We start from the raw sequence: 27,074 nt of genomic DNA, 5'->3' as shown, positions 1-27,074 counted from the left end.
ACTGAGTGTAATATAGGCTCCTTATGGAAAGGGTCAGCTCGGATGAGTGACTGGCTGCTAGTGAGGGGTTGGTTCACTGTTCAACAACTTGTCCTGCTTCTAAACTTACTTACATCTTCAAAGATGCTTTTGCATAGAGATGCGGGTTCCAGAAAGATTATGCTGAGGGTATTCAAGCCTGGCTGTCCCTTAACTGGAACACCCAGTTCTGTGAAGTGTTGGTTGGGCATATGTGACTATGAAAGATTGCACTAGGTGAAATAAGCAGATGCACAGTCATTTACAGTGAACATCCTTGTAAGAGGTAAGGAGAAAATGTCCTAAGATGTGTGGCTGTAATATCCCTAACCTCGCACTCAGATTCAACAGGAGAGTGGGCAATATAGCTCTTCAAACTTTTGAGTTGCTGGTGACTGCTGTAGTGCTCAAAACCCTTTGTTTTAATCAGCATTCTGATAAAACTTGAGTATTCTGCAGTAGTGGTAGCTGTGTGTTGGTCAGGTCCTGTCTCTTTGTATTTGGTTCTTTCATCCTGAAATGTTGTTCCTTCATTTTTAATGTAATTATGTGAATTAAACTTCTCTAGCATGAACCTTCTGTCTGTCATGGACAGACTGAGAGAATGGCTCTGCAAATCTTCTGTACTGCTGTGGAGCAGAGCTGCTTGTTGGGGGCGAGGGGAGGTGTGGGAAGCAAGGTGTTTGAAGACCTCAGAGTGAAGTGGCATCTCAGCTTTTGATCATGTTCAGATATAGGTGTTTTCAGACTGCTTGAATTGGACCAGTCTTGAATAAAGTTCTCTTAGCTGTCTTAACTTGTGCTTTGGTGATAGGTGGTCTTTCCCTGCTGTGCACCTAATCAGGTGTGGAGCATGCTCCCCACTTACTCAGCTGTGCACCCTGTAGCTGAGCACACAGCTGTGATGTGCTTGGACTTTGGGCTGCTCCTCTGATGTGTACATCTGAGCTCTGTGACAGGGTGGGTATGGAGGGGTTGGAGTCTGAGGGTAAATGAGGCTTTAACAGTATGATGCTGTGTTTCAAAATATAGTGACGGAATAGAGCATACTTTTGCATGGGGGTTTAAGTCTGTGGTGCAGTTTGTATTAGCTCACTTAGCTATCTGTGGCTTGACGCTAGTAGCATGTTGCCTCAACTACTGAGCATGGATTGTTGGGTTCTCTGCAATGTGTTTATTCCACTTCTTCCCTTGAGCTTAATGCTGCCCAGTGACACAGGGTTATGTGGTAGGTAAGTGACACCTGCTAATGCTGTAAGGCTGTGGAAAGGTGTTAACCAGTATTTCTTCTCCCTCAGTACTTAAAAGTAAGCTTGACCTCTTCTACAAGGACCTGAAGCTCTGCCCTGTAGTTCCATAAGGCAGTGAGTAGTTAGGGTGTGACAAAGTCCTAAGTCTCTGCAGTAATCGAATAGTTATGTTTACTTAAATAACATAAGCCTTTCTTATAAGATAAGATGCAATGAATTGATTTCTGTGGAGTCATCGGAGCCTTGTCTTGTCTTAATCTTGTACATTAGGTGTGTGCAATAAAAGCTAATACAGTGTTTTTCAATCCATCTGTGTCAAGCAGGAACCAGATAAGGTAACATACAGGGAGTCTATATAGCAGCATTCTTAAATAATACACAAAAGCTGCCTGTGATGCAGTAGAACAATTTTGAGCAGTTAAAATGATATTGTGAAGAAACAAAAGCAGTTCCTGTAGTCAGAAGGAAGTGAAATTCAAGGCTCATTTGTCTGTAAATTGGCCTCCTTGGGGAAGTGAAAGACCCAAAGAGTCTTTGGCCCTGTTGGCTATGGAATTATTCTCAGGTGCTTTCTTAAGCAAGCTGCCTTGGCTTGTACACCCAGCCCTCTTAGGTGCTTGGCTTCTGCTCTGATGGTGTAGGACTTCTCAAAGTCAAAAAAGGAAAAAAGCTCCAGTTAAAGGCACCTGTCTTTCTGGCTGTGCTGATGGTACCTTGTGCTATGAACTTTGTCCCTGTAACCTCACAGTACCTCTAAATTTAGTATATGAGCCAACTATTGTATCTGATGAAAAGGTCAAATTCCAGTGAAGGCACCAGCCAAGAAATTCTTGTTGGAACATGGTGTAAACAGTACCTGCTGCTTTGTATACTTGCCAACCAGCCAAATCCTGGCCTGGGCGCTGGCTCTCGCACAAGGCAGAGGGATTTGCACCAAGGACTTCTGTGTGCTGTGCAAATAATGTTCTTTAAAGCATCCTTGTGATGGGATATGTCAGCATGCACTCTTTATTTGGAGATAAAATCTGTCAGATGTTTGATGACAGAACTGCAGTAGGCTTTACCAGACTCCTCATGACTGTGGCGAGGACTACGCTTTATCTTTCATGGCCACATCTCCTGAAACCTAAGCTTAAGTGCTTGAAGTGCTCAGCTAATTCTTAATTATACCCTCTATGCTTTGAGGTCTGAGACTTAGTTGGCTGTTCTAAATGGACAGGAGTGCTGAGTGATACATCAAGATGACCTCAGCATTTGCTTCTGACGTGTTCTCTTCTGAGCTACTGCTGAAGATAATAAGAGGTTCTACATGGGGTAAGATTGGGCTGGTTAGATGCCAGTCTCAAACAGTGTAATGCCTTGCTTTGTGTCTAAACCAATGAAGCGTAGTACTGGTATGGCCCTAAAATACTTGTATCTATGTAATTTTTTTGAGACCTTAAAGTAGCAGTTTAGGCTTAACACTTTTCTGTAAAAATGAAAGCATCTTTTATACAAAAGGTGCTGTGTAAAAGGCAGGATACTGGACTGTGCAATAATGCTTGAGGTTTTTTCATGGTTCCCCTTGCACAGATTCATGTACTCATGTAGCTTGTGTGACCTCAGACTGTCCTCCAGTGCTTTACAAAACCTTAGTCTGCCAGCCTTTCCCATCAAGACACGTTGCTTCAGAGTCTTTCCCAGGTGTATGTTTCCTATGTATATTTTCATCTGGATGGTCTCTAAACATCTTCCTCTGCCTTTAAATCATTGAAATCTCAGCAGTGTGACACACTTCTGTGCACCTCCTGAAGTGAGATTCAAATAATATGCTGGCATAAGACTTGGCTTTATTTAAAAACCTTTGTAGTGCTCTGACTTCCCACCCTTTCCTTAATAAAGTTCCCTTCTCCATAATGGTTCTAAGTATCTTACCTGGTAGTGACAGACCTGTCACTTTGGAAGAGGCATTAGCTTTGGCTGATATTAAAGATGATTAATTTCCTGGAAACATTCTAACTTCAGTGAAACAGCCTTCCTTCTTCCCCCTTCAAAGACTGGAGGGGGGCAGAAATTACTTCTGATCTGAATCTGCCTAGGCACAACTCTTTAAAGTAGGGTGTTTTGCTTTCCTCTGGTCTGGCAGACTTGCTTTCAGAGTTTTAGTCCCCAAGCAGGCACTACAAATAAATGAAATTAGTCCAAGAAATGTCTGATAAGTTAGTTAACGAAGTCTGTCTGCTTAATCTGTCTAGAAACAGCCTCTTTGGCTCTTCTGAATCTTAGTGGGGAAGAGAGGGTATTACACTACTTGGTAGAAGCTGTAAAAGGATAGGAAAGAGGATTTTTAAAGGCTTTCAGTGTTGGCCAGGCATGCTCCAGTGTTTTGGTGTCCAGCTGAGCTCTGAAAGCACTAGTGAGTCAGAATGCTTACTGGTGGGAGGGCATCTAGGAGGCTTTTGTATCAAACTGTCATTCCTGGAAACAGGATTCCTTCAAGATTCTTCAGTGAATGTAATGGACCATAAAATATCTTGCTAGTGGAGCCCCTTTTAAAGAGGCTGCCTTTACTCTTGTCTGTGGGCAGTTCCATATAGCTGCATCTTTGCTTTAGCCCAAAGCATTTCTAATGCTTCAGTGAAATGAGTCTCTTGCTCATTAAAAGGCCTAAGGGAAGGACCCTATGGGAGTGGCTTCCTTTAATGTCTTTGCTTTTTTAATGTTGGCTTTCCAGTATGCAGAGTCAGGCTCTGCTTCAGCGTGGGTGGAGGAGCTGTAATGCTTGGTAGTTACCAAATCCTGTGCGTGCCCCCTTGAGTCACAGGGTGAAGTGACTTCTGTCCCTGGAAGAGCCTCCTCTCCCCAGTAAACCTGGAACAGAAATGTGTGCAGGTCTCAGATTTGTTGTCAGTTGTGAGTTCACTTACTGTACAAGTAAAATTGTTGATGGCTTTCCCAAAACCCAGTGTTTTTGAAAGGATATATAAGGAATTTGCTGTAGCTTTACTGCCTTTTGTTGTACTTGTTTCTGTTCCTGTCTGGAAAGTGGAGACATGGGTATTTTTTCTCATTATACTTGTACAGGTGAGGTGCACTCTGTTAGCAGTAATTTTGAAGTGTTTCCTATAACATGTTTTTCAGCTTTTTATTCTGTGATGAAAGGACAAATGAAAAGACTCCACAAATCCAGCACTTGCTTTCCAGTGATTGATTTTAAAGTTATTCCTTGGTCACAAGGGGGACTTAAGAATATTGCTTGAAAAGACTGTCAGTCTTTGGGGCTGTCATACCTTTTAGTGATTTTTAAAAAAAGAACTGTACACTTAAGGTGCTTCAAAATAACATCCTTGGCCCCAAGAGCTTCAACTTCTTTGTGTTCCTCAATGTGGATCTCAAACCCTGTGATGGATTAAAAGGCAGGCTTGATTGCTTCAGTGATGTGCTTACTGCCTCTTCCTCATTTTGTCTAGCCTGCTAAAAGTGAGTCTAGTGTTCTGTATACAGAAAAGACCAAATGTTCATATGTTTATATTAATGCTGAGCCATTTAGAGGAGATCCTAGATTAAAATTTGACTGGCTCAACACTGGTTATCTGTCCTTTTTCATAAACAGACAAGTTTATTGGGTCAATGCAAAAAGGGTTTAACAAAACAGAAGCAAGGTGACCTCATTCCTGCTCATAAATAGGGAGGCATTTGTCCTACGTGATTAGAGGCAGAGCTCTCAAATCCATTTCAGTAAGCTAAACCCTTAAAATTTTAGAGCAGGGTGCTCTGGCTCAGCCCCTGCAAATCTGCCCTGGCTGAGATGGGTCTGTTTAGGTCTTCAGAAATACCAGACTCTCAAGGAGGTACCTGAAGTGCCACAGCTGGATCCATAGGGCATGGAGTTTACCAATCTAGTCATCTTGGACTAGATCCCATTGCTTAGTTAATCATTGCAGACAGCTGTGCAACTGCAACAGCAGGGCCAACTTCGTGTTAGCTGTACACAGACTGATCTGAGCTTTTAGGTAAAGATCCTGACAAATACATGACCCTCTAGCACATGTTTGAGGTGTGTATGTTCAGTGAATGTGTAGTTAGACTGTCTAAAATGGAAAAATAGTAGTTCACAAGTGTTGAAGTATAATCCTGTCTACCAACAGCTGATTTTTCTGAAAGTAACTCCAAGCTAGTATGCTTTTTTAAGGTAGCAACAGGCTAAAATGAGGGAAGTATCAGAAAAGATGTGTTTGTAATCTGAAGATTATGTGGGAGAGAAGACTCTCAGGGTGATACAGCTTAGTTGGATTGGTTATATTGAGTCACAAATACAAAATGCTAATGACTAATCATGCCCAATTTTATTTTTAACAAATTCACTAATAATGTGAAAGCTGTAAATAGCAAACTAGCTTGAAATCCAGGTGGCAGGAAGGTCTTGGATAACTTTTGTATCAGTGTCTCTGTTAATTTTCTAAATAAAACAGTGAAAGGAAGATGCCAACAGAACTTCTGGGTGTTTCAGCTGGGGGGAAGATTTGCTCAAGCACCTAGTTGTCCCTGAGTCAGTGATTGTTCACAAACTTGGTCTGCTCTTCTGTTGATTGTACCTTCCCTGGAGAAGCCATTGCTGTAGTTGGCCTGTTGTCTTCTGTGCAGTTGATGGTAGTGTTGGTGAAAGTCTACTAAGTGTGGAAGTGAGGTAATGTGCTAGAGCTGAACATTGTACTCGAACTCTTCATTGAGATACATGATGCCAATGTAATTTGCTGATTAGAACAATAAATGGCTTTGTAGCCTGCTCTTCTCTCCGTTCTACTGTGAAGCTCAGAACTGGAAAATAAAAGCTTCAGAGTTGTCAAAAATTAAATGTCTCCACTTTCCTCACCCTCTGTTCTCCTGCAACACAGATGGTTATGGTGGCAGAAACTTGCAGCTTTCCAGCATGCTGTTAATCAATAGCTGATGTCAGACTTGATTTCTTCCAAGAGATTTTAGTGTAGCTGCACTGTGTACAGAAAGTACTTCTGAGGTTTTGTCTTCCTGCTAGGAAGAAGAGTAAGGCTTTGGTATGGTCTGTCCCATTGGTGTGTTTTCCAAGTTAGAAGCAGTAGCTGTGGTAGAGAGCAGACAGTTCTGGAGCTTTTTCCTGGAAGCTCTAATTCCCCATTGGTTTGTTGTGCCTGTAGGGAATCCAGTTCTAATTGTAAATACCACTTACATTTTTACAGTTACAGGCTGAAAGCTATCTCTTTTATTGGCATCATCAGATTCTTGTAACAAGCCTTGGTGCATATGCACTAGTGTTAATTAGGTGGCTGTATCTGAGCCTCCTGGTGGCTCTCATCATCTTGTTGAAGTGTGGTATGTTGTAACTTCTCAAAAAAGCAAGTGTGGGAACAAGCAGAGACTGTTTACAAGCTTCCATGTGTAGGAGTGAGCTGCTTTGCTAAGCCTGACTAAAAGTAGCAGGAAACTTCTTTCAGACTGGCTTCACACTTCAGTAACAGTGTAGATATTGCACAGAATTGAGAAGTTACTTCTAGCCTTTTAAATAGGAAGGGATTTGGGTAGTTTTTGTAACTGGGGACAATGTCACTCTCCTGTGAAGATGGTGAATGTGTGTTGTTCTGGAAGTTCATAGCTTGGCTTTCCTCTGAAGTTGCACTGGTTTTCATTATTGCTTTCTGCCTATCTCATGAAGGTGTATTTGCATACTGTAGATAAATTAATATGATGTAGGCAACTGATCTAGTCTGGAATCTATCTGTAGGCAAGAGGTTTGATGCAGATGGATCAGAGTTGAAGCAGGTAGGACTGAATACACAAATCAATTGCAATGTCTATGATGGGACCTCTGTATAAATTTGTGTTCTTCCCTTCCAGCTGAGAGATGTAACCTTATCAGTAATAATCAATTTGCTTTTCCTCCCCTCACAGGGTGACTCCAGTAGCACGTGGATCCAGACAGTGACAATTCTACTGAGGACTGGCAATTATTTCCAGTTTGAAGAAAAAGTGACATTGGTAAGACTTGACTTGTCACTTGCTATCTGACTTGGGTTACCTGTGTGTCTGAGGAAGGACCCAGGAAAAAACCAGCCCCTTCAATATGGATGAAATGTCCCTGTGATAACTGCAGCCAGCTATTTGAACCATATGTTCAAAAGAAACTGGATTGGTTTAAGAACTTGATTTCAAGCTGGAAGGATGTTGTGATGTTGTGGGGTTTTTTTAATTCTCTCCCCTGCCCCACTTCCTTTGAAGCCCTTGCAAGACTAGGTATTAATCTAGTTCTCCTTCAGCTGCAGAACTACAGTGAATTAAAAGAAATGCTGAACTCACTGGTGCGTAAAGTGACCACCTTAAATACATGCAGGTGTTAGTACCAGTATTCTCATGGAGTTGCAAAATTCAGGCTGTGGAGCTAACACAGTAGTTCTTTGAAGGTCTCCTTTTCAAGTCTAGCTTGTACATCTGGGAAGAAAGACATGTCCAAAGCTGCTGATGTGACTTTATAGCCTGGCTTTTCACTCAGCTTCTGTTTGAGCTGGGTAGTCTTGGCCAAGATCCTTAAAGTATTGACTGTCTGCAAACTGTAGGGTTTGACATCTGAGACACTGTTGCAATTCTAGTGTAGCACTGATTAGGAATAAATCTCCTGTCCAACTGATCATCCAGGTTCTATTTCTTGTGGTGGTCAGGGGTTTGAGCAGTACAAAATAAACTTCCTTTCATCTTAGAAGTTGTTAGTCTTGAGTTGATAAGCTATGATTTTTGTAGCAGTGTTAACTGACAAATTTAGTTGGTTAGCACAGTCTTATATTTAACATGGCAATTGATATTCATATCCAGCAGTATATTGCAAAAAGCTTTAATATTGGTTCTTATTTCCAGGCTCAAAATGAGTGCAATGTTGGAAACCCCTGAGCTGCCAGCAGTGTTTGATGGGGTGAAGCTAGCTGCAGTTGCTGCTGTTCTGTATGTTATTGTTCGCTGCTTGAATTTAAAAAGCCCAACTGCCCCTCCTGAACTCATTTACCAGGACTCTGCTTTGGCCCGCTTTCTCATCAAATCCTGCCCACTTCTGACCAAAGAGTAAGTAGTATATGTTTTTCTGTGTTGACCTGTGTTACAGGGAGAAGAGCTGCACTTAACCATTCTTCTGCCTAGTGTGTTTCTTAAACCTGAGTGCAAATGAGTGTCAGGGTATTCTCTTGGGAAAATAAACATGTTCCAAGTTAAGCTTTTCATTATTGTTAGTGTCCCAGGTACCTGAGTTAGGACCAAGTCTTGTTGTGCAGGGCTCTCCATGGTTGTATGGAAAAAGTCATCCCTGCCCTTCTGTATGGTAGGTATATGCTGATATTATACTATACCTACACTATATAGCCCACTGTCTGTGGAAATGGGGGAGGGAGGGATGCAGTCAGCACTTGTTCCTGTTCATGTACTCTCCTTTCTATTAGGGAAGAAATCTGTTGGGGCTTACGGGAAGGAAGTGTTTTTTTGGTGTCTGTACACTTGCAATGAACATAGGGATGGCTATTGGTTTTAAAGTGTCTACTCTTATTTGAAGTGCCTTAAGTTGATGAAGACTAATGAAACCTGTTACTGGGTAGAGCACATCATCATAACTAGTTTAATAAAGTAATGACATACTAGCCAGCTCCAAGCCTGTTGAATCCACTTTCAGATTGACCTTGTCAGTTGTGTATTTGAGCAGGCTGATCCTTGCTCTTCCATTCTAGGACCTCCAAAATCAGTGCAGCTGCCCTTACCTTCACTGATAATATGAAGCATTTACTACAGTTTCATGAGGCTTTGGAGGCACAAGGATTTTGATTACAGTATTTCTTCTGCAATCACTTTGAAAATTTGCAAGTCCTATTTAGAAGCCCTAAATGCATCAGTTATCTAGTAGGTGCTGAATGCAGCTGCATGAACCTTTTGGATCTCAAAGGTCAAGCTGACTTAATGATAGTCTTTCTAGGGGAGATGAGGTGCTTTTAGCAGTGCTGTTAGGTGCCTTGATTACATAAAGTGTAAGATCTTAAGCCATAGGATCTGTAAACTCTTACAGGAAACAAAGCATTATCTGTTTTAAATTGGAGCCTAAAGAGGGTTCCCTGATGCACTCTGAGTTTGGAGTAATCTAAGTGTGTGTTGAAGCTGAGTATTGAAATTGGATTCTTGATTTATGGCTAGTGCCTTAACTGCAAAGCAGTTGCTTCCCTAAAAAATACCAAGTAACTAGAACCTCCTTAGTGTATCTTGGACACTTGTCATCTCAGTCTTGGCACTTCAGGTTGACATGTCCCTAGTCACTGAAAGAGCAAGCCTAAAGCTGTGCTGATGATCAGCCTATAAGGCATATTAGTATCAGGCTAATCTTTGGAAACACATTGTAAGCGAATTCAGAGTCTGTTTTACTCCTGTTTCAGCTCTGTTCTCACAGCACAAGCTCCTAGCACTACTGCATTAGAGGTATATTTTTGACTTTCAGAGAACAAAGCATTCCCAAAGGAGTAAAAATGCAGAACATGTCTAAAAATAACAATACATCTGTTATGTGTTAATTGCAGGAGTGAAGAGGTTCTTGCAGAACCCTAGTATTGCATTAATAGTGTGCAATCTTGGGTGGTTTACTTTCTCTGGATCAGCTCAGAGCTCAGGCTTGCCAACTTCTATGAAAACTAGCAGTGATTTCTAACACATGGTTCTTGGGCAGAACACTGTCTGAGAGGCTTGCATGACCCCAGGAAACAAACACAGCTGAAATGAACTACAACAAAATGTGTCAAGAGGTAGTTGTTCAAGCTTGTTACCTGTACACCTCTGTTAGAAGAGACAGGAATATAATTGCTGTTGAGGATTGAAAGGGCTTACAGGGAAGATGACATATATATGATTTTTTGCTATTCTGTTGATGTTATCACAGTTTTTTCAATACAGAAATTAAAAAAAAAAAATCAGAAATCCGGTCTTTAGGTATGAAAGTCGCCTGGAGACTAAAGGGGAACAAATATATTTAAATTCCTGCAATTATGCGTGAAATAGTTGGTAGGACTAATTAGCAAAAAGCTATGTGAAGACAGCTTGTGCCATACTGCTCTGAAAAATCTTGCAAGGCTTTGATTGCTTGCTAATTATTCAGAGTGTTAGGAAAGCTGATTAAGCAGCTCTTCCAAATTCTACCATGAAAGCAAAATAAGTACCCCAGCAATCCCTCCTCTTGTATCAGTACTGGGTTTGTAATACCAATTCTTCTATACAGCTGTGAACTGGCTTTCAGACCTGGTTTGTTCAGCTCCCTTATGCTTAAGGGAGGAATGGGTGAGGATATTGCTGGAAAAAAACAGGATGGCAGGGAGAAAGCAGAAATATGCAAAGTTATTCTATCTGTGCAGCTGTTCAAAAATACTTGGAAAAAAAACCACTTTGAGGTTTTTTTCCCCTTCATGGCACCATCCTCACCTATGGACTTACTCAATACATTGTAACTATAGTGTCATTCAGTAAGCCAAATGATGGTGGATGAATAATTTAAGACCTTTGGCTAGTAAAGCTGCCTGAGATGGCTGCATGCCAGGTACCTTATACTTGCAGATGTTAGTACTGCTTTTTACAGTTCTCTAAACTGCTAGAAGCTTTCTACATATTGATCAAACACTGGTAAGCAAGAGACTGTCTTCCTAGAGCTCGTGTTTTCTTACCTCTTTATTTCCCTTCCTCTACCCCCATCCAGGTCTGTACTTTGGCTTACCAAGTGGAGTAGCATAATCAGACCCTTTTTCATTCAAAGAACTGCTTCTTGCATGGAAACTTGGAAATCAGCACAGCTACTGGTGCCCTTGAGCACTTGGGCCGAACCCTTGGCTGCAGCTGTCTCCTTTTCCTGTCTTTCAAATTGGTACGGAAAGTCTGCCATCTGTTCTCTTATTCCTGTAGAAATGCAGTATTGGCTCTTTGATTCATGAGGACAAATTTGGCCAGTGCTTGCTGTACTGGGCTAGACATTTTTTTGGCTGTTCCCAATTTCTTCTATCAAGTCTGTGTGTGTATCTTTATTCCTGTAGAGGTGTGGCACAGGTGTCATCCTTATCGAAAATAATTATCCTTGCTGTCTGCACACTTTTATCATTAATAAAGGCAACCTGCTCAAAGATTGAGGCAAATGACTGTCAAGGCTGTTAGTAAACACTGTCAAAGATCCAGCCTAGATCCTTCTTATCCTTTGTTTGCACAATAACCTATACTGGATAAGCAGGCTGCCTGGTACCATAAGACTCTTTTGCACTGTCATTGCTTTTCTCCTAGATGCAAGGAGACAAGTAGTCAGAAAAGCTGTCTTCAAGCTTTTCAATGTTCTTTTCTTCTATCTAATAGCAAACAGTGTTTGATTCCTGTCATCCCCTTAGTGTTTTACCCTGGGAGGAACACTTCCAGGAGAATAATAAACTAGAAGAACAGTGTTACTCCTGAAGCTTTGGCAGGTGAACATGTTGAGAGGCAGAGAAGAATGGCAGCTCCCTATTGATAAGTTGAAGCATGGACCCTGGGGAGAGAAGCAGCCTCAGGGGGTCTGAGTCCTTACTAGATGCTCTGCTGTGGCATTGGCAGCAGCCTTGTGTTCTCTAGCTCATCAGCAAGGAAGATGTGCTGTAATACTTGTGCCCTGTTTTGACTAGAATACTTCTTGTAGTTAATGAAGGTTGAGGAGGGGTGGGATGGGCACTTTACTAACTAAAAGCTGCCTAAATTGGGAAGGAGGTGGTTTAACCAAGGAGGCCAGTCTGTACTTTTAAATATTTCTGACTTCATACCGTTTCTGTAGGCAGCAAACACTTCTACTCCGCTTATGTTAGTTTCTTTTTCAGAGACTCAGGGGACATGGAAGCTCTGTAAGCTGCTTTTAAATTTTTGTTGTTACATATTTGCTGTGTCTTCGTCATATTGAACAGTCTAGCTGAGCTGATGCAGAAAAAGCTGCTTTCTACGTGTCGCGGGGGGGGTTGAACCCTGCAGACTTTTAGATGAGCTTTCTTGATTGGAATTCAAATTGTATTCCCTAACATCAAATAAGGGACAAGGTTCAAACAAGGTTTGATCTGTAAAGCATCCTTTAAGTATCTCCAAACTGCTCTGTAAAGGGGGGAAAAAATAACCTGTCACCTGTTGTAATGCAGGCAGCAGTTCTCAGGGTGTTCCCTAACATGGACAAATTTTAGGCTCTGCTTTCTTGCCATCAGTATCCAATGTACTACAGCACATCTAAGGCGATGTAAGAGTTAATGTTTAAAGTGTTAATCTCCTCAGATGAAATGAAGTAGTGCTCCAAAAATAAGCCTGTTGCTGAACTTCCACTTCAGATCTTTGAGGACCTGAATGCCGATGCTTGCTAATAAAAATAGCATGCTTTTTATGTGCTTTGTGTGAGCTGCTTATACAGCTGCTGCTTTCCTAAATTCCTGCATACTGGATGATGTATGTGCTCTAAAACTATAATCTGCTGCCCGAGAGCCACTAAAACTTAATCTACAATCACATACTGGAATTGTTTTTAATATTAAAATGCTAGGAGGATGTTTGTGGAACACCTAGGAATTCTCTTGCTCTCAGGCACTGTTGTGGACAGCCACCTATCAAGATGTGGGGCTGTGCTGCACAGATAAAATGCAGCATTTGGAGCTAGAACATTAGTATTTGTGAGCAGATTTATGTAACTGGCTGTGAATTCACTTAGCCAGTTAAGACTGAGTGCTGTACTTGTGCCATATAAGTCAGCTTCCATAATAAGTAACTGGCATCTGCAGATCTGTTCTCCTGTCTGCCTTCTATTACAGAATCCTGTTACTGGAAGTTATAGGACTGGCTGCTGGAAGCCATAACTTAACTGCCTCAAATATTTGTCTTTACTCAGAGTGCCTGGTATCTATTGCAACTGACCAAATCAAAACAGGAAAATGAGTCAGTTAAAAGCCTTTGGGTCTGGAGCAAACTGGGAAGCCATTTTTGTTTCACAGAAACTGAGATTTTTGTTTCCAGAACAATGCAACTTTGCCTTTGGATCTGCTGTGTTATCAGTTGTCGTGGTTTAACCCCAGCCAGCAACTAAGCACCACGCAGCTGCTCACTCGCTCCTCCCCCCCCACCCAGTGGAATGGGGGAGAAAATCGGGAAAAGAAGCAAAACCCGTGGGTTGAGACAAGAATGGTTTAATAGAACAGAGAAGAAGAAACTAATAATGATAATGATAACACTAATAAAATGACAACAGCAATAATGAAAGGATTGGAATGTACAAATGATGTGCAGTGCAATTGCTCACCACCTGCTGACTGACACCCAGCTAGTCCCTGAGCAGCGATTCCCCGCCCTCACCTCCCAGTTCCTATACTGGATGGAACATCCCATGGTATGGAATACCCCGTTGGCCAGTTTGGGTCAGGTGCCCTGGCTGTGTCCTGTGCCAGCTTCTTGTGCCCCTCCAGCTTTCTCGCTGGCTGGGCATGAGAAGCTGAAAAATCCTTGACTTTAGTCTAAACACTACTTAGCAACAACTGAAAACATCAGTGTTATCAACATTCTTCACATACTGAACCCAAAACATAGCACTGTACCAGCTACTAGGAAGACAGTTAACTCTATCCCAGCTGAAACCAGGACATCAGTACTTGCTTATCTGTGCTATTGTGGTACATCATCCTTGTCCTTGTGTGGGCATGCATATACCTCTTTTGCAAGAAGTCTTCCTGACTGCTGTTCGCCACCCAGCTGGCTGCTCAGCTTGTGTCATCTGTAAACTGCAGTTGCAGAACAGTGGAAATTCTGCTTATAGATGTGGTGTCTGTGCCTGGGCTGTTGTATACCTGTGAGCAGCTTCACTGGAACAGGGCACACTGAGGAATAGATAGTGAATCATCTCCATACAGTGAAATTTGCTGTGCTGGGATAACCTCTACAGTACACTGCTTTTCAAAACTGCTTTGGTTTATAGCAAGTGTTATAGAGAAGCTGAAGTCTGTCATGTCATTTAACACTTTCCCTGTTTCTACTTAATATCAATGCTGGAGGGAAACCACCTGCTTTTATGAGTGAGGGGCCCTTGTTTGGAAGACATGGTTAAATTTAGCAGTAGTGATAATTTTAGCATAAAATCTAAAGGGCAATGCTTGAATGGTCTTTAAACTGAGTACTACTGAGTTGTTCAGTCTGCATGATATCTAGCTTGTGTTTCCATGTGTCACACCCTGCTGAGCTTGTTTTATTAAGGTGAGCCATAAGAAAAATACCCTGAGTACATGTTCTTCTGTCTACAGGATGATTGTTTCAGAGGAGCATCTCTTTTCAGCTGTTTGCCATGAGGAATGTTGGCTTCACTTCAAAACAATCTGTGCTAGCTATTGCTATCATCAGTGGATAGTTAGGTTTTTTCAGCTGGGTTAAGTATGAAAATGTCTCTGGAACTGTTTTTCACATAATAAGCTAAATTTTATTTAAGCTTACCTGATCTGTGCTTTCAGAGGGTGAAGACTCTTGCACAATTCCTGGCAAGCTTTTTTCCCTCACCAATGTGTTGGTATGCATCTTTATGACTGAAGAGTTCTTTTTATGCTCTCCTCTTTGAATGGTTTTAGCAAAACCAAGCTGAAAATCCACACAAACCCTGGATAAAAAGATGTCTTGTCCTTCAATCCTATACAGTTTTGCACTGTTATGCTTGGTACTTGGTCTTGAAAGTTCTTGTAGACTGTTTCACTGAAAGATGTAGATAGAAGTCACTTACAGGAATACTTTCAAAAACAGATTTGTCCATTGCCAAAATGGAGGGTCAATAGAAATAGTCTGACAGATGGATCATATGCCTGATCCTGCTATAGATTATAAGGATGCTTTGCAAAGTCAAACTTGGCCCTCGGCTCAGGACAGCTTTTACTGGAATGCAATGATATAGAGGCATCGCTTTGTTACTGTCAAGGCTTTATAGGGTTTTGTAGTAGGCTAGATTGGCAGCTTGTCTTGGTAAATGAAAGTCTTAATATTTTTAATAGCTGCTTGCTTTTGCATCAATCTGCTAAGGTAAATTTTAATCTGTCTTAGTTTTTCACTGATTATGCAAGATCTATACAATCTGGGCAACTTCTTTCCCCCCTCCTTGTTGAAGTCTTGTGGAGCCTGGACACCTAAGGGATTTTAGGATATCCATCTCATCACAGGCCTATTGCTTAAAGGCTGAAGGGCAGTAGTAAAAGAAAAGATATGCGAGATGATAAGCTGCTGCTCTAAGACTTGCCTGTATTTCAGAGCTTTAACTGCTTTATTTTTAAGTGTAAACTGCAGAAATATACTTAATGTGCCTAAGTATGACTAAGCAGGAGTAACAAATCTCTGCATTAGGGTACTGTCCTATGCACATTACTCATCCTGGAACTTGACCTTTGGATATTTATCTAAAAGAGTGTAGTTACATGCAGAGTGACTAACACTAGCACATCTTTGCTGCAGGCAGTATGATGCCTAAACAACTGATCAGAGTTAACAAAAGATAAGCTGAGCTTTTTACTTGCTTGGTCCATAGGATGCTCAGAAACACTAGCTTGTGCATTCTGAAGGGAGCAAGCAGTGAATGCACCCTTGTCCGTAGGGCTTCACACAGTTTTGGTGTTGAGGGAAATGTGGAACCCATAGGTATCATTTGTTCATCATTATGGATGGAGTCATAGGGATTCCTGTCTTGGTGAAGAACATATCAATGAAACTGTATGTGCTGTTTGCCTGTGTAAAAGCGGTGTAAAGATTTGACTTACTGAAGATCAGTACTTCAGGTAACTGCCAGTCAGGTTATTCGAAGGCAGGTTTGGGGTGTTTTTTCCCTGAAGAAACCAGTTGTGACCTGATGAGGCAGGCTATGGGAAGCAGTGCACTCCAAGCCATTTGTCTTCATTTAAACTCTGGCAGTAGTGATGATGCTTTGAAGACTCTTCTAATTTTCTCTCTAACAACATCCTGTGGTATGTGCTGCTGCATCTGTTCCACTGGATGACTGTAACTTATAGCTGGAAACTGAACTGTAGGTAAATGTGAGGAAAGGATTGGTGCTTGCAGAGATCCTTGATTATTTTTTTTTAATCGGGGTGGTAGCAGTAATCAGTCACAGCTGTATAACTTAGCTGCTGTAGCTGGAGAAGTTGCTTTCCTGTTAGCCCTATGGGGTAAAACTTTGGTTTTTACCTGGGATAATCTTTTATTTGAAAAGTGCTATATAGAAGCAGAATCACCAAAACTTTGGAATGCATGCATTTAACCTAAGATTAGAAACCATGCAAAAATGTTGATGTCTAAATCTCCTCTAAAAGAGCTGCAAATTCTTACTATAGTTTGTTTGACAGCTCAAAAGCTGCTAGCAAAACCCATCTGCAGAGGACTTCTGTGAAAAGACAAAAAGCCAGTCAAGCACTGTCTAGTGTGGGGTATGACTACTGACCTGAACTGCTCATAAAGTAAATGACTGGGGTGAAGTTAGTTGCTTTTTCTTATGCTGAAAGAGCAGTGTCTCTTCCATCTGGCATAATGGTTGCTGTTTAAAAGCCTCTGCAGTGAGCTGTATGTGACTTGAGCAGAACCATCTATAGTTCTTGTGCAGCCTTGTTTACATTGAGTGCACTATCCCAATGGATGTCTAATTTGAATTGTGAGAATGTATCCACTGACTACTTCCCACCTCTACTAGCAATTGCAGAGGATGAGCTTGTACAGTCCCCATCATTGCTGGGAATGTCTGCATGGCTGGCATGCTGCATGTTGCACCTGGCAAGACCCACCTGTAGTCCTGTAGTGCATATGTCCCAGTGCAGGGATGCTGGGCTGATAAAAGATAGCTAGTGCTATGAACCTCACATAGATTCTTTGAAAAGCTTTATAGTGGAGTGATCAAATCCAAGATGCACTGAGTGCTAATTTACAAGGTTACAAGCATCAGTTGGCAGCTTTTGCAGCCTTTATTGAAGTGGTATCTACTTCTGTGGGAATCTATTTTGGGTCTCTTTGGCAAGTGTACTTGCAAAAACTGAGTAAAACTGTACAATGAACTGCTGTGTTGCTTTGACTGGAAAAAGTCTACCTCATAGATGAGAGAAGAGAACAGGGAGAAAGAGCATACTGCTGTTCTTGTCTTGCTAAACAAGGCTAGGTAGTTCTTATTTTTATAGGAAGTCTTTTTTTGAGAAGTGTGTACTGGGAACAGCTTGTTGTGGATATGACACATAAGAGCTGGCATGGGGAAGAAGGTCCAGCTGTGTGAGTAGGTAGCGTCAGAGCACAAAGGTAAGGTTTCTGTCACATTTTAGTGGGTTATGGGCTTAAGCAGGAAATCTGAGTTCTGAGCTGCCTAGTTTTCTGTGAACAGGGAAGAACATGATCACTGCTTCATGTGGTCTCAAGAAGTCAAAGGGAATAATGGCAGAAAGCCCTAAAAAATACAACAGGGAGGGAGTTGCTAATCTCTCAGGACTCAAGGTGGTGTCAGCAGCTCTTAAGCTTCTTCTGTTATCCTGCTCTGTGTAGCAGAGACCACAGCTCCTTAATTGGAAGCATGTCCCCTGGGACTGCTGTTCTCCTAAACAATAAATCATTCATGCTTTCCTGTTGAGAGCTGATGTAACTTTTTCAAGGCATCAGTTCAGTCTCTCCTTTGTGGAGTGGCCAGGTGACTGCCCTACTACCACCATGTGGGCAATGGTATGTTTCCTGTTAAACCACTTGCAGCTCTGCCTGTACTAAAAAAACCTGATAACTAAGCCTTTAATGCCTTCCAGTTAATAGCCATGTTTCCCCCATGTCTTTTTTGAGGGCCGGTAAGCCAGGAGAAGGAGGACAATCTGCTTTGTCACTTAGCTTTAATATGCCCTTGATAAACAAAGATAACTGGTAGGTCTCCGTCTTACGTTGAAAGGGATTTACTGTTCAGTGGAGTTTGGCCAATTCTGACAGGTCCTTTTAAAACTGTCCCAGCTTTACCTAACTCTGCTTGAGAGGCAAAATAGCCCTGTACCATATTCTTCACTTAACTGAGAAAAGCAGTTCTGTGTAAAATTGTCGAAACCAGCAGCAAGTCTTGGGGCTTCTTGGTCTTCTAGAACTTCCTATGAATCCTGTCATTTCTGCCACTGGCTTGTACAGTCAAGTGCTTACACAAGTTCATGTGGCTCAGCCAGCTTCAGTGTTTTCAATTAAAACATATTTATAACACTTTACAGGTTCTGGAGGTTTGGCTCACTAGCAACATGCTGTCCCAATTTCACTGGGGCACAAGGCCTCTATTTGGTGAGAAGCATTTGTGCATGTAACACCTCAATATAGAGGAATGTCTGGTTTTTGGCTTCTGCTATCAGTGCTGATTTGTCAGAGTTGAGAGCATATCAGTCTCTCCTTTTGTGTAAGGCTGCAAAGATCAGTGTTGCCAGTTCACTCATAGCAAAAACAATTTCATATTAGTTTCTATATTTGTTATCGAGGGGGAGATTTGTTATGGGAGTGCTTATCTGTTCTCAAAGGCTTGTTAACGCAGCAGGGATAAGCAATTAAATTACTGCCTCTTTCAGGTATGTTCCACCCCTGATCTGGGGAAAGAGTGGACATATCCAGACTGCCCTTTACGGAAAAATGGGAAGAGTGAGATCACCACATCCGTACGGACTTCGCAAGTACCTCACAATGCCAGATGGAGCAACAGCTACCTTTGATCTCTTTGAGCCACAGTCTGAGCACTGCATTGGAGGTCAGTCAAACAGCTGCTGGCTGCATCTAGCTGCTAACCTTGATTCTGTGCTCTGGGAGACGGATGAGGATATTGCTACTTCCTTTATCAGAAAGGATAGATGTTAATTCTGGTGATGGAAGGGGGCTGCTAAGCAATACTAACCAATGTGTGGAGGCTGTGAGGCCATCTTGCTGTATACCTGTATCTCAGACAGCAGGAGAGACCCTACTGGACTAATTAACTGTGGCAAGGAGTGGGGAGTTAAGGAACAGAAGAAAAGTTCCATAACCTGTTCCTCAAGTGAGAGGCTGGCAAAGAGAATCTAGTGGTAAGCCTTGTTTGGAGTGCCCTTTGCCTGTTAAGGTGGTGGGATCATAGAACAGAGGCTAGCTGTGCAATGTTTTTCATAGCCTGGTGTGTATGGAGAAGAAACTAGACTTTATCTCCCCCATAGGAACAAATTCTTGGTAGTCTTTACTAACAGGTGTTTCAAGATCTGCACGGGAATAAACCCTGTGTGCACAGGGTTTGAAGGAGTCCAGCCATGAAGAGAACTCCATGAAAAAGTAGAAAATCATGGTGATTTCTTACAACATTATGTATATTTAGAGTAAATGTCAGCTTTCAAACTCACTGTTACTAGTAGTAACAGCAACACTTAAAACTGAGTTACTGTGGCTTGACTTCAGAAGTACAATTTACCCCGTAGTAGCTGGTTTCATTGTAAGCCCATGACTCATTTGGCCTTCAGAAAAAGCAGAGTTCTTTTCTTAACTGTCAGTGTTGAGATCCTCATGGTATAAAGCTGCGCTAGAACAGTTACTGTTATCTTTATCACTGAAGAGAATCTGAGCAGTGCTTTCCTAATGAGGCAAAAATTCAGCAGCTAGAGCTGCTAATGTTGGAGCTTTGCACATCAGAGTCTGATAGCTAATTTGAAGTGCGTATGCTAATCCTGAATGTAATTTACTGTGCTTACTTGAATTACAACAATTACTTTCTTAGTTGATGAAATGATGCCTTGTTAAACTAGTGAACAGTGTCAGCAGATCAAATACCATTAGATTAGCCACAAAGCAGATGATGGCTAATGTCAGCCTATCAGAATGTCTGTACATGGCAAAGCTTCATTTTGAAGATCTGTGTTACACCCAACTCTGGAAGGGAAATGAAGGAAAAGTAGCGTAGCCAGTCTACTTGGTGCATGAACGAGCAGTGGCCTCCAGAGCTTCCACACACTTAGCAGTCACAACAGGCTGTCAGAAGGCAGAACTTATAATCTCAAAAACATCTTTAAAGGGAAGAATTTATTCTTGGTCTCTAGGCAGTGCCTGTAGAGCTGTTTGGGCAGCTTTCCCTGAAGTCAGAAAACTGTTCATCTCAACATGAATTACTTTTTCACATCTCTAGCACTAGAGTCACTAGTCTCCTGTCCCATACTGGATTTTTGGCAGACTAGTAGGATTTTTAGCTTGTTTCTGGTAATGGTTTCCCACAGATCTGAAATGGAAATCTTCTGAGTCTCTTAATTTGCATGAAGTGACATTTACTTAACTTCCCTCTCTTTCTGTGCACAGAGGATGTCACGATGGTAATCTGCCCTGGGATTGCTAACCACAGTGAAAAGCAGTATATCCGCACTTTTGTTGACTATGCGCAAAAAAATGGGTACAGATGTGCTGTCCTGAATCACTTGGGAGCCTTACCAAATATTGAGCTCACTTCTCCACGAATGTTCACATACGGTAGGTACTTTATGGCAGCTGGGGACTTATTTTCAAGCTTGTGGAACTTCTAGGGCTTGATCAGTCTCCTTTGGTGTAACACAACTGCTGTATCTGAATGAGGATAATAATTTTGTACTGTTTCTTAGGAACTAAACTGAACTTACATGTGAGGAAGAGGGGAGGCTAATACTGGGGTTCACTTTTCCTTGTTTCTTCTCCCAGCTTTTAGACATGTATCCTAATCAAGGAGGCAGTTTTTTTGGAAAGAAAACTTTTGGAAAAAAACCTCTTGTGGTTACTAAGAGCCTGCTCAAATGATTTTAGAGATGCTGTTAGAAATGTTAGTTTAGTGGAATGTGAAGCAACCTGGCTCTTAAGGATAAACACTACTTCTGAGGCTCTGTTAAATGTAATATGAGAGGAGTTTGTGCTAGCCTATCCAGAAGGTACATTTCTATCCTAGGAGGGCCACATGAGGATTGGTCCCTGGATGTAACACAAATGTCAAGAAAAGCAACAATTCTACAGTATGACAGTAAAGCTATGGAAGTGGTAGTGCTTAACTGCCATGCTTTTGGGCTTTCACCTTGAATATAAGGAAATCTTTCTTAACCTAGAAATTAAAAGGAATAAAGGATTTGGAACTGTGTAAAGGGTAACTCCAACAATTCTTAATTGCCCTGCTAGTGAGTAACATGGTCTTTGTAGAATGTGGCCTTCTTGCCTGTGACCTGATCTGCTTGTTCCTGAGCTCTTGAGCCCCCATGTCCCTCTTAACTGACTCCTGACATAATGTACCTATAGATGTTTGCAGTAGTGGGTTTAGCAGGCCAGTGTTAGGTTTCTTTTTCTTTTTTTTAAAGATAACTAAGATACTTATTGCTAAGAGTTTGGATTAACAGTTTGAATGTTTATCTTGAACAGTTGAATTGCTGAAACAGAAATACTGTGCTTTGAGATTCTGAGCCTGGCAGGCAAATAGGCTGTAATGCTTGGTTGCTTGTTTTATAGTTATTAAATCTATTCCTTGGTGGAAAACATTTCAGAAATACCAAGTACCTCAATTTGTACTGGGGCCCTGGGCTGTTAATGGCTTCAAGCCTACCATGTCTTGGGAGCTAAGCTTGACCTCCTTAATGCATTTGCTTTTTTGATAAAAGTTGAGAGCTTTCTTCCATGGAACTTTACTTTAGACCTTAGGGGTTATTCTGTAGTGCATCTCCTGAGACATACCTTTCCGAGTCTTCTGTAGCCTTGGAAAGGGCAAGGAATGCCTAGTACTTCTGTTGAGTAAGACAGTAAGTCACTTGGCAGAGTTGCTCATTAAGCAGAGGGCCATGAGCAGACTTTACTCTGACTCCAACCCAAATATCCCAGTGTCCTTCCGGCTTTTGCTGGATTCCTGACATATTTGTTGAGGAGCAAGTAGCCTAAATTTGTGATTCACTGAATCCTCCAGCTTTACATCAAGTTGGACCAGTTGCTAATCTAGTTTTGGATTTCTGAAATAGTTACCAGCTGTCTTCAAATCATGAAGGTCAAATACTGAAGTATTGACTGCTGTCTTCTTACAGAGGAACTAGAGCAGCGCAGCATTTGTCATCTTGGCTAAAATTGCTCATTAAGAATGTTCACAAGGAAGTGCCCAAGCCCTCCTGAAATGCTCAGCCTAAAGCTTGCTGTTTCACTGAAGTAAGCACAAACCCTGGTGCTCAGTCTGCTCCAGAGCTAGCTAAAACCCGAGTCTGATGTCTAGCAAGGATGCTACAGTTGGGGTGAGGTCACACTGGAGCAGTGTTTGGTTGGCACAGGGTAGAATCCCAACTCTTAGGATTTATTTCCCTGGACAATTTCCCCAGGATAGAGCTGAGTTTGACTCTAGGCAGGAATAAGCAGCTGGAGTTTTATTTCTGTTGCTCATGTGATGCCTCTTGTGTTGTTTGTTTGCAGTCTTAAATCTGATGGGAAGGTTAAAGTGCATAGGCAGTTGATACCAGTGTACTAATGCCATCAGTTTTGCAGCTGCTTCTCTTCACGTTTCCTTTTCCCAAACTCAAAGGCAGGAGAAATAGCTGTAGGTATTCAGGTGTTGCATGTATGGAGGCCTTCAAGACTGTCAAACAATCTGAGGACCCCAGTACTGCCAGAAACTGGACCCCTTGGTGCCTGTAGCCTGGGGGATGCAAATAGGTGTTAGCTGAGAGCAGAACAGATCTGTATAGAGGCATTTATCTCCTCTCTTGAAGAGGGGATACCCATATGTCTTCTAGGAAGCTGCAGTATCTTTACCTCTTCCGTGGTTAAAAAGGGCTCGCTGCCTCTGCTTAAACCCTTCCCTCTGATTCCAGAGAGCACCTGCTTAGTCTGTGCGGCAGTCCACTGAGAGCTCTGTCCTGACAAGCCAGCTCTGCATTTCCATCCCCTCCCTGCATCAGCATGGGTTTAAGGATCCACGGCAGTCTTGCTAAAAGCAAAGGAGCAAGCTGCTTTCCAGACACCCACTTCAGTTCAGAAATGGCAAACTGCCTCAGGAAGGTAATGATGTGTGCTGTTCTTAGGTAGTAATGTCAAGCCCAGAGTTGCTGGACTCTGCTTTTTAAGCTGCTTTAGAAAGGAAGAGTTTTGATTGTCAGATTAGCTGTTGCTGTGACTTTTTAAGCAAGTTAATTTCATCTTGCTTTGGCAGTCTGTTAGAACTAAGCATGAGCTAAGGTCCACAGGACTCATAAAACAGATACACGAACACATGTGTGAATTGGAGCTCTTAACCTTAAGGTTGTTAAAAAGTCAGAAAGGGGTAAGAAGCTGAACTTAAAGCTTGAAGTGGGAATCTAGGTCTGTTAAAAGATGATTCTTGACTTTGTCTTTACCTTTTAGGTTGCACCTGGGAATTTGGTGCCATGGTTAATTACATCAAGAAGACCTACCCTCAGACCCAGCTGGTTGTTGTGGGCTTCAGCCTGGGTGGAAACATTGTGTGCAAATACCTGGGAGAGAGCCAGGCCAACCAGGAGCGAGTCCTCTGCTGTGTCAGTGTGTGCCAGGGGTACAGTGCACTGAGGTAGGTCTAGAGACTTCTCCATGCTGGTCTCTTCTGGGGGTGCAGGAGCAGGCAGATCTTTGGCAGGGTGCATGTGAGAGGGCAAGGGGAAGAGTGTGTTGCTTCTCTTGCATTGAACTGGTCTGACTGCAGCATGTGGGATGCCACCCTCCTGAAGGAGCAGGCAAAGCTTTGTTGGTTTGGCAGCACAAATAAGCTTTCTGTCAACAATGCAAATAAGTTTTCTGTACCTGGCCAGGTACATGCTGGCAGCTTCTTGTCTGTGCATGTGAGCTGGCCTAATTCTGTCTCATTAGGACTCTACAGTGTCCTGAGAGGAGGCATTCCCTGTGCAGTCGTGGTATAATTAACCAGGCAGGCTGGGCAGTGTGACAAACGGCTGAGATGATGCCAGGTTTGCAAGCAATAGTTTACACTTTCTCATCACTCTGAGAAGTATCCCTTGGTTCATAATAGCTTGTCTGGCTTCAGTGTGCAGTTTGGCAGCTGTTAACTTGTGGAGACTGCGAAGAGACGCACAGCTCGCACTGTCAGTCCATGCTTGCCTCTCAGTGTGTGTCACTGAAGCAGTGCTTTGGGCTAATGAGTAGAGGGAGAGACACTTGCAACTATGTTATACCATTTGGAAGGTGGGGAGGAGAAGGCTTAAAGCCCTAAAGTCTGCCTTAAAATGTGGTTCCCTGCCTGGAAGCCAAGGCTGTAGCACTTCAAGAGCTGTATCAGCTCCACCTAGTGCTAACACTTGCATTTAGTGATGAAGGATCTGGGTACAGCACTGCTGCTTGAAAACTGGTGTCTCAACTAGTGTGCAGTAACTTTCCATGTATGCACAGTTAATAAAGATTAAAACTGTGTAACTGGCTAAGCTACTACTTTCAGTTTTTACTGTGTGTACATATGAACAACTACTAAGGTGTAGCTGACTTTACAGTAACTTAACTGCACTTTTGAGCCCTGAGACTATTTGAAAGGCAAAAGGGGTTGCTGAAACTGGGGTATTTGGGTCAAAATCCTTTGGGCAGATAAAAATGGTGAAACTATGGCAGCCCTGTGAGGGGCTTGCTATGGAATTTAGTCTTGCAGCCTGGTCAAGGTAGCTGGAACTCTTGGTGCTGCTGATGCTCTGCTTGTGCAGGGACCAGTTTGATACAGTCTGAAGACACCTCTTATGAGTTAAGCTCTTACAGGTGAAAGTAAGAAGCTTTTCTGGAAGCATTAAGATGTAAAAACTTGATATGCACTTCAGTAATATTCCAGCATACCTAATCCCTTTTGAGATCAGATGTGACTGCTGCTAAAGGAGTATATAAGCTACTGCTAGGTCCTCATGAGTTTACACCCTTAAAATCTGAACATTAGCTTTCAGGAACAGTTTTTCTGTTTTGTTTCAAGTAAAATGTTCTTAGTTGTCTTGGGGTTCTGGCATGGAGCACAGAGCATCCTTTTGAAGCCAGCTCTTCAATTGCAGCCATCAGATGGGGTTTGCAAGGATCACATCTGGCTGCAGTCCACTTGGTTCATCTTCTGCAATTGCACAATATTGTATTTCTGGTCTCCAAAATTATGTGAGTAATGCTGTTCCCTAAGCAGATTTCTGTAGTAGTGTGTCGTGATGTGCTGGTAGAATAGCAGGGCAAGGACAACCTGTTTAACAATACTGCACTTGGATATTTGTGTGGAAAAATAACAGCTGCTTGTCTTGAGTTCAGTGCAAGTCTTCAGTGAGTTGTTTGGATTATTGAGCTCTTGTCTCCACCTGCTGGGTAAACATCTACTAGCAAATATCCAGTCAAAACATCTGCTGTGCATTACTGGGCAATCAGCAGGAAGGCTTTTCAGATCTTGTGTCTCCCTACCTAATAGCTACTTCTGCTTTAAAGGCTAATTAGCAAAGAGCTAGGGGAAAGCAACATCAATAAATATCTACTAAGCAAAAGACAGGATAGGGAGGGCCTTGTGCCCCTGGTTATAGAAGTGGGAGAGGAGAGGTACAAAGCACCTCCAGGTGGAATGGTTAAGTGTTTGCCTTCCTGGGTTTGGTCTGGTAAAATAATTGGCCTCATCCCTCTGGGCTACATGAAAATGGATTAGCCAGGTAGATGTGACCAGTTAGTTTACAATTCCATTTTCTTTTTTTATTAGCTTGTACAGCCTTTATCCCCCAAATAACTTTAGGAAGTGAAGGAAAAATTGGTGGTGAGCAATGTGAAGCAGGTATCTGGAATATGAAAAAGCTTTTCCAGAGCATTAAGCATGAGTCCCATAGATGGGCATAATAAAGTAGCAGCAATACTAGGATGTGCCAGAAGAATATGAGACTCTTAGTTTAATGAATTAACACAGTCTGGGGAATTTGTTCCCCAAGGCTAAATGGGGACATGTCTCATTCCTTAATCTTTGCCTGCACAGGCTTGATTCTGCTTCTTGATCTTGTGGAATGCATCTTTGCCATAGCTACAGGCCATGGGGAGAGTCCTCAGCTTTGAAACCTGTGCAGTCTTCAAAATACCAGAAGCTGCCTTTTTTTCAGTGCTTGCAGCTCTTCATATTAGTAGTACTACTGTACATCAGAGGAACTGCAGGGAAATGCAGTAGCTTTAACTTATAACATTTTGTAGTAACTTAATAGGTTTGCTTGGAAAATCTTTTGTGAAGAAAGAAATGTGCATCTTCCTGTCTTCCTTCATTCCCCTTCCCTGGCATAAACATAGTAGGTATAGTCTGGCTAGACAAAAAGACATGAAAGTTGTTTTTAAAATAATAAATAAATCCATATTCCAGCATGGCTTACTACAAGAAAACATAGCTTGCTTTTGCTCTGGTAGGGGACTTGCAGGTTGTGGCTTAGGAGGTCATGCTAAATCTGCTATAGTTCTCATGGTATGTTAATGTTTAAATGGTAGGAGTACTTCAGTAGCTGAAACTGCTCCCAGCATTCTTAGGTTGCTCAGTAAATGATAGTGTGTTTCCTCAGTAACAGTGAACCCTGCTAAGAGTAAAGCTATAACCTGCCCATGACCCTGCATAGCAAAGGAGTGCTGGTATCTGGCAGAGCTTACAAGTCTGGATGGCTTTAATTCTGTTTTAACAACAGATAAGCTGTGAAGTGCTGTTCTGCTTTGAAAATGGGTGAGACTTCAACTCAGATGCCACTTGCAGCTGCAACTAGTATTTATTCCTACAGCTCCTGCCAATGAAGCTAAAACAATACTAGTGTCTGTAGATATTGGAAACATCTGCACACATTATTTCCTCTGCAAAGCTAATATACACAATAGACAACACTTTGTTCA

At 42.1% G+C, this 27,074-nt stretch overlaps 1 protein-coding gene across 1 annotated transcript in view; it reads left to right on the top strand.

Moving 5' to 3' along the window:
• Positions 1–27,074, top strand: part of ABHD2 (abhydrolase domain containing 2, acylglycerol lipase) — a 42,778-nt gene that overhangs the window by 3,462 nt on the left and 12,242 nt on the right. The window contains exons 2-6 of the mRNA XM_069798452.1: positions 7,173–7,259; positions 8,130–8,330; positions 18,836–19,011; positions 20,571–20,738; positions 23,598–23,781. Of these exons, the coding sequence (XP_069654553.1) occupies positions 8,137–8,330; positions 18,836–19,011; positions 20,571–20,738; positions 23,598–23,781 (722 nt within the window). The 5' untranslated portion in view covers positions 7,173–7,259; positions 8,130–8,136. The remainder of the gene's footprint in view (positions 1–7,172; positions 7,260–8,129; positions 8,331–18,835; positions 19,012–20,570; positions 20,739–23,597; positions 23,782–27,074) is intronic.

The sequence above is a fragment of the Haliaeetus albicilla genome, chromosome 12 (genome assembly GCF_947461875.1).
Source record: "Haliaeetus albicilla chromosome 12, bHalAlb1.1, whole genome shotgun sequence".
Lineage (NCBI taxonomy): Eukaryota > Metazoa > Chordata > Aves > Accipitriformes > Accipitridae > Haliaeetus > Haliaeetus albicilla.
Note: the sequence above shows the minus strand (reverse complement) of the source record. Positions and strands in the feature narration are given on the sequence as shown.